Raw genomic sequence first — 11,613 nt, forward strand, 5'->3', positions numbered from 1 at the left:
GCACAGCTTGAAAAAGACCCGGTCAGGGTTGAAACGTTGCTGACACTTAGGAGCATGGACTTAATAAAGGTCACATATTGATTACGTATCGCTGTGCGGAGTGCTGCCTTTACCGTCTATCTTTGCTGGAATTATCACTATCACTCTTATCACTTGTGTGTTGTGCTTTACATGGTTTCCATGCAGCTAAATACAATCACTAAATAAATGAAAAGCTGTAGAACTTTCTACAGGACTTTGTTTCATTTTCAGGGTCCGTGAGAGCATCTTCATAGCTGTAAACCGATTCTGCTGTCAGTAGAGCAACGGACCTAGTTTTCTGACGAGGCAATGCTCTGTGAGCCGTACAGCCTGGACTCCAGACTGACACATTGTATCACTGAGAAGAGGATCAGGGATGAAACGGAACTTTAAAAAAATGTATTTAAAGTTTCAAATACCAAACTTTGTGTCAATTTATTTAGTACTGCAGTAACCCTGTCATAGATGGAATCACTAACCCTGCAGGGACAAGGTGCATATAATAACTAAGCGAGTCAGGTAAACCTGCATACATGTCCTGGCAGATATAAAGCAGCGAGGATTTCCCATATTCCCCCAGTACTTGTGGGCTGAGAGGCTTACTTGGGTGTCTTTAATTTACTGTTATAATATGAAAGACCCTCTTCCTTTTGGTACCCCCCAGCATGCCCCTTTCTCAATGGAGGGTAGTGTCTGCCTCTTATGTGGCTATTGTTAGCAAGTGCCATACTAAAATAAAATGATTCTTTAGCCGGGGCCGCAGCGTGTTACTGCCACCGTTGGTGTGTTGTTGGTACAGCAGCTGCAGACAAAAGTTGCATAAGGCCTCTTCCACGCGGGCTACAGAACAACCCATGTGAAAGAACCCATTGGGAACCATGGGCTTCACATACATGCGGTTTGTAGCGATGTTGCCCGTTTCACACAAGCGCCGCTATATCGGTGGACGGTGCGATATCACAGCGTTTTCTTGTGGCCATACCACAATTTGGTGGCCTCAGTCGCAAGTGGTGCTAAAAAGTTGAGCGACCAGACGACATGCCTGAAAACAACTGCTGGGGACCGGGGAGATGACTCAGCGGAGCGGACAGCGCTGCTTAGGTGATGTATGTGTTTTTTTCCTGCAGCTAGGACTTAGTTTAGGGCTTTGACGCTGGGATTTTCTACTGTCAAGTTGCACCGCATCATGTTTTCGTGCGATGCAACAGAGGGGAAGGCTCCATAGGGAAATATGAGCTACAAAACATCGCAAGTCGCGGGCATATCGCGAAACCGTGAGGTTTTTGACTTGCAATGTTGCTGCATGCTCTATACAGCCGCAATTTGCGCTGTTTTGTAGCCCATGTTCCCCTATGGAGCCTTCCTATGTGTTGCATCATATTGCACAAAAAAAGCAGTTTTCGTGCGATACAACATTGACAGTAGGAAATCCTAATGTAAAAGCCCGAAATAAGCCCCTGGCTGCAGAGAAAAATTTAAAAAAAAGGAATACATCACCTAGAAGCGCTGTCAGCCCGTCGGCGTCTTTTCCCGGTCCCCGACACTGGTCTTCAGCATCTTCTCTGGCTGAGGATTGAAAAATCCCATCTTCCTGGAAGCGCTGATGGGATTGGCTGAGGGTCTCAGCTCAGCCAATCAGAGCCAGCGCTGGATGCACTACTCACAGCCATTTTCTCGCGTCGATATCGAATCGCCCGTGTGGATGCGGCCTAAGGCTGCTTTCACACAGGCTACAAAATCGCGCAAAAAGCAACAGCGCTTCAAAGAACACTTATATGTGAAGCCCATGGTTTCCAATGGGTTCTGTAACCTTAGTGATGTTTTGTCTGATGCCATGTTGCTAGAAACAAAAATTGCAGCGGGCTCTATACAGCCGCAACTTGCGATGTTTTGTAGCCCGTGTTTCTCTATGGAGCCTCCTTGTTTATCGCATCGACGGCACGAACTTGCAATTTTCATGCAGTGCGATTTTAACATTAGAAAGTCCTATCAACCTTCTTGGGATGAAATCGCGTGAGAAAATCGCAACTGGCGGCGACGCGATGCAAGAAAAAGCATCACTGACGCTGCGAAATCACAAGTACAAAGCTGCTATACTGCAGCTATCTTGTAGCGCCGATATCGCCGTTGCCCATTTGAAAGAGACTCCAGGGCTCCTTTACACTGGCGATCGGGGTTTTGCTGCAAGAAAATCATGGCAAAATCGCCTCTTTTTCCCGCGATTTTTGAGCGCCAGCGATGCTTTTTCTCACTATAACATCCCTACCGCTCGTGATTTTCTTGCGCGTTTTTATTGCCAGTGTGAGGGCGATTGGGTGCCTTCACACTCACGATAAGATCGCGTGATTGTCGCACGATGCGAGTGTGGGTGAAAATGCAGAATTATGAAACAATGATTTTCAATGGTTTCATTCCCATTTGCATTGTTTTCACTCCTGCGATGTTGCGATACAAAAATACATTGCAGCTCGCCCCATGTTTCAGCGGTTTGCTTTTTTATGTCCCGGTTTCCTATGAAACCTCCGTTTTATCGCATCGCACGAACTTGTGATTTTCGTGTGATGCATTTTTAACATTAGAAAGTCCTATTGTCTTTCTCGCGAGAAAATCATGCAAAAAATGCGCTCTAAAATCGCAAGCGGCAGCAATGTTTTTGCAAGAAAAAGAAGCGCTGGCGCTCAAAAATCACGTGAACAGAGATGCGATTTTGCTACGATGCACTTGCGGCTATATCGCGATCTCCCGTGTGAAGCTATCCTTAGAGGCAGACATTAGCCTCTATGGCTTTTGTATAGGACCTGCATAAGAAGCTGCCAATATCCTTTATGCCTTCAGTATGGCAGCCCCCCCCCCCCCTCTGAGGCGTATTTCACATTATATCGCTATATTAAAGCCACAATATCCTCCCATCCCCCAAGCTGTGCGGTAATACTTGCCGCGTTATACTCGCCAGGACACACAAGTATCTAGTTTGCACTTTTATTACATATCATACTTTGGTTTCTTAGACCTTTGATGAGATCCGACCCGTTGGAACACGCAGGGTCTTAGTGCTATACACATTGATAGAATATATAGAGCAGTGCTTAGTTATTACATCAGCTATATCACATCACTGTAGCGCTTAGTGATTATATCTACAACCTCTGGCCGGAGGTTCCGTCACAGATCCGGTCCAAACTACCAGAAGTAAAAGCGCTGCATACGGCACATTTTCTTCCATCCAAAAGCCAGGCAGCTTGGCGGAAAGGGAACAAACCCCATTATAGTCAAGGGGGCTTGTCCGGCGCTGTTTGTCCCGTCCAGAGAATGAGCTTTTTTTGACCATGGGGAATCCTCTTTACTGCTCTCCGAACGGAGCAAGAAAGTGGAGTCCCCAATGCAGGTGTGAAACCACCTGCACACAGCCGGGTCGGATCCCACAGCGGGATCCGACTCAGTGCCTGGCCAGAGACACTTACTCACCTGTCCAGATCTGCTGCAGATGTGTTGGCCGTTGTGCATGCGCAGTGCAGAGAATGCTGCTTCGGCAATGACGTGGATCGGCGGCGATTTCATAATTGACATTTTGAAATCGCCGTGGATTAGTCGTCTTCCATTGACTGCAATGGAAGCCATCCATGTGAGTCCCTCACAAAAAAAGGAGCATGCTGCGATTCTTACAGGTGTGCGTGGAAGCATCAATTTGCATTGCAAGCTATGGCTGAACATTGGTGCGGAGTCCATGGTGAGGCGCTCGCCACGGATTCCGCAGCAAAAGTCCGCCTTGTGCATTGGGCCTTAGTGCAGCACTAAATAAATTGACACAGTTTGGTGTTTGAAACTTCTAAAAAGTTACAACTTCAATAAAAGTTACATTTTAACTCTTATCCTCTCCTCGGTGATACAACTTTTATAGTGTTAGGGCTAATGCCCACGGACGGATTTCTGCTGTTTCACGCGGCAGAAATCAGCGGCGTTAAACCGCAGCTATTAGGTTCACGCTGCGGAATTCTACCATGGAATCCCGCAGCGTGAAAGCAACTGCGGCATACTCTAATCACCCCGGGAAAAACGTGCGGATGGCTTCCATTGTAGTCAATGAAAGCCGCCTGTCACGCGATATTTCCACTGTGTTCACAGTGGAAGTATGGCGTGATTACTTGTCATTAGCCATTGCCGGCACATCATGCATGCCGACTAGTCAGATGGGACTTGCACGGCGGATCCGGAGAGGTGAGTATGGGGTCTTTGGAGGGCGCCGTGACGTACTCGCTGCAATATTCTGCCGCCAGAGTCTGTCACGGCCGTGGGCAGGAGGCCTTTAGAGCAACTTAGTCCATGTGTCAGTCCGTGAATTGCAGACTAATACATTGCAGCAAACTACCAGAGAGATTTATACAGCTGATTGTGAGCATCACGTAGACTGGATACAATCGCATCCGCTCCTCGGTTCAGACTAGAGATGTGCAGGTTTTCAGACAGTAAGGGTGCGGTCAGACCAGCGATTTTTATTTTTTTTTGTGCCTGTATAGGCGTAGGAAAAAGAATCGCACATCGCGTGTAGAAAAATTACCGGGTGCATTTGCAGTCACATGACCTATATTTTGCAGGTGCGATTTTTTTTTTTTTTACGCTTCTAAAAAACAGACATGTGACCGCTTCCATTGGAAAGCATTGGTTCAAAAAGAGTCAATTTTTAATCGCGACTATATATGCACGAAAAAAAAAAATCGGCCTAAATGCAAACAATATTGTCCTCAATCAATGACTGTAATCCCATTTCTTGACAATACATACGTGTCCGCCATGAGCTGTGCTTGAATTTTGTTAAGGACTTCAATTTCTCAGTATACAAAATCAAAAAAAGCTCAAGCCCTCCAGTAAATACATATATATATATCAAGCGTATACTTTTTTGGGAGCTTACGGGTGAGGTGTAATATCCGTCGGGGGCATCCATTTTTTAACTGTTCTCTCGCGACACTTATCTTGATATGCGAAGCCAGGACAAAAGCTCCCATCTGTAGGGGAGAAGTGAAAGACATCACAGAAGGGGAAATCAAGAATTAAAAACAATCACAGAAAACGGCCGTTACTTACTGAGTGAGGAGTGCATATAGATGCATCCTCCTCTCACCATGCAGGTAGCTGACTACCAAATGGAGGAGCCAATAACACCTGTGCAGGACACCGATGAGACAACCACTCACACTGCCCCCTGATAATGAGGGGGTGGATGCTTGGTGTACACTCCCACACAGAGTGGATACAGGGTGCCAGACCATTCTGATATATGTAGTTCACCATGCAGACCAGCAACCTATTAATGACGCCATGATAATTCGGCGGGTTGCCCTGCATATCCATCAGTGAACCACATTGGCACTGCCACCCTGGGCTCCCCCTGGAGTCTTAATGCCACAATACATGTGAATCATAGATAATAAATGCAAGGCATTGGTTGGATGTTGGCCAAGATACATGATAAGTGAAAGACAAAGTATATTAGACAATTGCCTAATATTTCATTCATACGGTGATGGAACTTTATCTGTATGCAGCCAGAAAACTCATTTAACTTGTCCGACTTCTTAGCAGATTTTCACCATTTTTCCGTGTCGTCCTCTTACTAGATTTTCTCTTAACTTTTTATCGTATTTGCTGTAAATTAGGCCAATTCTCAGAATCTCAGTCCTTTCTCAATTTCCTATAATATCCTGCCATATAGAGGACAGAAAACCAACAGAGATGCTCATGTCTAACGGCTAAACACATTATTAACTTAAAGGCAATTATTTTATACCTCGTTGTCCAATGATTCCACATAAATGGACAAAACGGGAAGAGCAGAAAATATCACAAAACTGAGGCACATAATTTTACAAAAAAGGCAAAAGCGCCGCAGCGTCCATGTTGGTGTAAACTCCATGTCTCTTCATTCACACTTCCAACATCTAAAGGGCAAGTCCAGAACATAAACTCTGTATACGCATGATCTGTTGGCCAACAATTGGTGCTTACTGCCCTTCTCAACTTCAACATATTTGCAGAATACAATCCATTAAACATTCTTATGAAGTACCATAGGCTAAAGCATAGAAACAGCACAGGAACCAGATGCTACTGTTCCTGACGATCGTTCCGTGCAGTGCCTATGCTCCTCACCGCATGCGTTTTCACAAGGACATCATGTCTCTCTGTTGTGGCAAAAACTGTAAAAAAAAAATCAAAAAAACTAAAAACACTCAGTCAATCTGCTAGTTTGGTTCCTTTTGCCTCCCCAAAAAATGCAATAAAAGGGATCAAAAAAGCAACATATACCCCAAAATGGTACCAATAAAAACTACAACTCGTCACACAACAAACAAGCCATCACAGAGGTCCGCCTATATAAAAGTGAAAAAGTTATGGGACTTTCAATGCAGAGATGCAAAATAACTAATTTCCAAAAGAAAAGGGTTTGATTCTGAAAAAGTGGAGAAAAAGGTAAAAAAATACATAATTTTAGTATCGCTGTAATTATATTGACCTGCAGAAATAAATTTCTCATGTCATTTATGCTATGTGATCAATGCTGTAAAAAAAAATAACTACGGCAGAATTTGTGTGTTTTCTCTCTCTGCCCTCCAAAAAATTACTAAAAGTTTTACAATACATTATATGTACCCCAAAAATGATGCTAATAAACACTACAGTTTACCATGCAGAAACCCGAGCCCCAATACGGCAATGTCCATGGAGAGATAATAAAGTTATGGCATTTAAAGAGAGGAGATGGAAATCTCCCGAAAACCGTTGCATCCTTATCGGCCGGGTCTCCAAGGCATCAAGCAATTATTTGTTTGAGTAATGGATTACAACTACAGATGAGCGAGCATACTCGCTAAGGGCAATTACTCGAGCGAGCATTACCCTTAGCGAGTACCTGCCCGCTCGGAAGAAAAGATTCGGCTGCCAGCGGCGGGTGGGGAGCGGCGGAGAGGAACTGAGGGGAGATCTTTCTCTCCCTCTCTCCCCCCCCGCTCACTGCCGCAACTCACCCGCGCCGGCAGCCGAACCTTTTCTTCCGAGCGGGCAGGTACTTGCTAAGGACAATGCTCGATCGAGTAATTGCCCTTAGCGAGTATGCTCGCTCATCTCTAATTACAACCAAGCACTATCATTGCACTATAGCCATATTGTCATTGACTTTCATAAGGAAGGTTCACCCTAACTGTACCCTCTATATTTTGCAGGAGGCTGGTTGGCTTGCCGGCGTCCGGGATGTTGATTGGCAGCAGTACAAGGACGCGGTGACTTACAAGGGACTCTTTCCAGAAAACTTTACTCGTAAACTAGAGTAGCTAATGTGAGGCAAGATGTTGATGGACGCTTCATATTTGGGTTTATTGACCTTCTGAGAAAAACAGATACATTTGAGACTATAATGTTAACTGTTAAAAGACTGGTGCCTGTCCCAGATAAAGCTTGGTGAAACCTATGAGAACAAACAAATTCAGCATGAACGCCAGATGTAAGTTATATCCTACTAATGTGTAAATGGAGAAAAGTCGATGTTGTTCACTTGTATGCAACCACTGGTTTGTTTGTGCTTTGTCAGAATCAAGGTTGGGTGAACCTTTCCTAAGAACCGTATTCCAATAGAAATCTGATCTACTGTGAAATACGAATGATTTTATTTATTTGGAAGATCATTTTTGATATCTATCTCTAATGACAGTGGAAGAAATTGATAAACGAGGACTGTGTCCAGGACAGCAGCATCTGTTGGGCATCCATCTAATAACTGCGCTCTAATGGTCATCTATGTACTCTTAATTTGCATCACCAATATGTGGTTCCTAACATCATGGGTCTAGAGCTCTACTATTGAAGGACCTTCTGTTCATGATATCTCATGGTGGATACAAGACCATGAGTGACCAGGAAAGCTCATTCACTTAAAGACTTGTCATAATGCATTGTGCATATCGAGAATACAAGGCTTTCACTTCAACATAGTACGTTTAATATTGTAAATCGTTAAGTGGGACTACGATGTACCCTATATCAGCATACAAACCTTAACTTATGTGCACTGAGTCTATATTGTATTGAATTGCTGCATTGCAGATGATCTTACTAGTCAATGTAAAGTAACAAGAGCAGATTGAACAATACCCTCACAGTTTTATGTCTTAATACCAAGGAATTGCTGCAAAGCCTATTTTTCAGTGTCCTTTCCAGACATATCTAATGCAGTTATGTATCATGTATGTTGTTCTTTACTGTAGTTTCTTAAGTCCGTAGTATCATTGACAAGTGCTTTGCTTTGAACTCTTTTTGGCATTGTGGTGTTTACTAGTTCGGTGCTATGAAGCACTACTAGTGTCCATTGCCAAAGCATTCAACAATTACGTCTTCGTAAGTAATGTGAAATTTTCTTTAAAAGTACCGACAGAAAGTGAAAGCAGATTACATGCACAGCTAAGGGTTCTCTCTAGTTTACAGAATATTAGAAGAATTTATCCTGAAGAGAAGATCTATTTTACCAGCCTACACGAAATGCAAGACTTCAAATATACGATGTATCCAGTATGAAAATAACATCTGTATCTATTCTGTTTTTTTCAATGTTGTGTCATCTCTAATAAACTTTTTGTTCAGCCATACAATATGACTCACCGTGTGTTATAATACCGGGGACTGTAGAGACCAGAAAACATTGTGGGTGCATGTAATGAGGATGACGGGGTAAGAGAAACTGCTATACTTGTCCATGGGTTGTCCTATGTGTGGTAGGTCATGCCAGGCAGCGTTCACAGAGAAGAGTCGCACTATTTCTGGAGAAGAAGGCTAGATCTTTTTTTTGTCGGTAAGTAGTGAAAGACTGGGTATGGATGTGACCTTCTTAGGGAAGCACAAGACATTAGGGATTAGTTCAACTTCTCTGTTTTACTGAAAACAGCACTACTAGATGCATTTTGGAATTATGGCACCCCTTGTTTGGTATTGGCTGGGGACACCTGGTATTAAGTAGAGTTATCCTTCTGGCCCATTAGGGTTCTATAACATCTGGTAGGGGGTCAAATAACCACCCCAGCAGCCAGCTAAGCAGCTCCCCCCTCCTCACTAGAGGCCCTAATGGGCCATAAGGACAACTCTACTTAATACGTGTGTCCTCAGCAAATACTGAGGAAGGGGTGTCATAGCAGCGAAACACATATAGTTATGCTAGTTTCAATAAACCAGTGATATTGAGCTGATCTCCTGATGTCTTGTGTTTCTCTAACAAGGTCGCACCTATACCCACTTTTTTACTATTAAGGCCCCCTGTCTACAGCCGTAACAGAATATCGCTAGCGATATTCTGCCAGGGGTGAGCAGGGGGGAGGGCTGTCAGGTTCCCGTGCTGAGCCTATCTGACAAAAAGGCTCAGCGTGGAGAATCGCGGCAAATCGTAGCATGCCACTATTTGAATATCACAAGCAGAGAATCACTATGATTCTCCGCTCGTGGACGTTGGGGCTGCGCTTTTTATAGTAAGTCTATGGAAAGCGTTCACTGTGTTACCAGCGGCTGGATTATCGCCGAGGATAACGCAATGAACTATCGCCCGTGGACAGGCAGCCTAACTAACAGAATCATATATATTGTGAATGAATATTTTTGGGGGCTCAAGGGCCCACTAGTAATAAATTGTAACCAATCCCACCACAACCTTCGCCATAAGCTGAAACCCACAGTTGGGCCCCCTTAACTGTAATCTTTTTAATTCATTGCTGCTCTAATGTATTTTATTACATATCAATAAGAGTCTCAATGTAGTGTGAATGAATATAATAGACAAAAACGGTCTAAGGCCGCCTGCAGACGGCCGGGTCGGATCTGGCTGCGAGAATTCTCGCAGTGGGACCCGACCCGAGCGCCTGCAGAGAGCAGCGCGGAACTCACCCGCTCCTGCAGCTCCGGCTCTTTCATGTGCCGGCTGCCGGTCCATGTGCAGAGCGGAGTCGGCGGCCGGGCAGTGACGTTTCTGTGCGGGATTTCGCGCAGACAAACTGCGGCCGTCTGCATAGGATTGCGTATTGTAATGCAATCCTATGCAGGCGTCCAGGGGCGGAAATTCTGTGGGGATTTCCACCCGTCTGCAGGCGGCCTAAGAGGAACAATATCCTGCCTTGGTGATTACGCACAAATATCAGGGTCAGGACTAACACTTGCTGCAGATGGTGCGTACTACCATGCAGCTGTACACCTCTATGTGTAAAGACATGGCAAGTGATTGGATCCCTGCATGAACTGCCAGCATGTGTGATAAATGCCGCCAGATAAAGGGAGGAGATTAAATTGGTCCTGACTCCTGAAATATTAAGTTAAGGTTATTGTAGTTTTTTATCTCGGTTGTTTAGGTTTCTTTTTGCACCAAATATAGCCCTGAATTTATATAATGGTAAGTTATTGTCCAATTTTCTAGTTTTATGTGTTTTTTTTAGTTATAAGGCTGCTCTTACACATGCGATCGGAAAATGCACACGTGAAACCACGTTTTCGAATGCATGTTACACTGTTTTTTGACGTGCCCCAGCACTATGATGGGTGAGGATGTGCATTAAAAAGTACAAAAACGGAGCAGACAGCGCTTGAAAATTGTAGGGGTTCCACCTCACCGCTATGCAGCGGATTATTTTGTTTGGAGCTTAGTCAGCTGTAGGAACTAGAAATGCTAAATGGTGTGGGAATGTAAAGGGTTAAACACCCATGTACAATATATAAATACATGTACACACCTATACTGTTGTACCTTGTTTTATGACCAGAGATACCTTATACCCAGGAGGAGGAATCTCAGGCGATCGGCTCAGCATCCCCGAACTACACAAAAGAAACATGAGCTAATGAGAATGAGCTGCGACACTGCCCACTGTGTTGTGGGGGTCCAGAAGGCATCTTCTGGCAACGGGCACCACCACCAGAGATACAGAGACTGAACGCCAAGGCCGGTGCGCCAACTGCTGTGGAAACCAAGTTAATACTACATTTTGCCGCAGGGGTGATGGCTGGCTGCCTGCAGCTTCACCCAGCAAGATGTGCTGCTGACTGTGGGTGACAAGAGGGACACTCGGGGGGCTCAGCTGTTTCCCCGGGTATCTTAACACCGTGTAAAGCAAGTCACTTTCATACATTAATCCAAAAAATAAATAGACAGTCCATATACTAAATCCCAGAATTATGCAGCTTCACAACCGACATTCTGGGTATTATCGGTCTGAGACATTTGATATTCTTACTGTTATTAGTAAATAAGGTTGCTCACTAGAGATGAGCGAGCATACTCACTAAGGGCAATTACTCGAGCGAGCATTGCCCTTAGCGAGTACCTGCCCGCTCGGAAGAAAAGATTCGGCTACCGGCGGTGGGCAGGGAGGAACGGAGGGGAGATCTCTCTCTCCCCCCCGCTCACCACTGCATCTCACCTGTCACCCGCGCCGGCAGCCGAACCTTTTCTTCCCAGCGGGCAGGTACTTGCTAAGGGCAATACTCGCTCGAGTAATTGCCCTTAGTGAGTATGCTCGCTCATCTCTATTTCTCACCATAAGGGCTCAGTCAGACGAGCGTTCTTTGCACGCA

General features: G+C 44.8%; 1 protein-coding gene across 4 annotated transcripts in view; it reads left to right on the forward strand.

Moving 5' to 3' along the window:
• AMPH (amphiphysin) overlaps positions 1-8,657 on the forward strand; it is a 214,858-nt gene extending 206,201 nt beyond the window's left edge. For all 4 annotated transcript variants that reach the window (XM_066584899.1, XM_066584900.1, XM_066584901.1 and 1 more), the window contains one exon: positions 7,239-8,657. In XM_066584899.1, the coding sequence (XP_066440996.1) occupies positions 7,239-7,346 (108 nt within the window). In that variant the 3' untranslated portion in view covers positions 7,347-8,657. The remainder of the gene's footprint in view (positions 1-7,238) is intronic.
• Positions 8,658-11,613: the final 2,956 nt, after the last annotated feature.

The sequence above is a fragment of the Eleutherodactylus coqui genome, chromosome 12, assembly GCF_035609145.1.
Source record: "Eleutherodactylus coqui strain aEleCoq1 chromosome 12, aEleCoq1.hap1, whole genome shotgun sequence".
In the NCBI taxonomy this organism is placed as follows: Eukaryota; Metazoa; Chordata; class Amphibia; order Anura; family Eleutherodactylidae; genus Eleutherodactylus; species Eleutherodactylus coqui.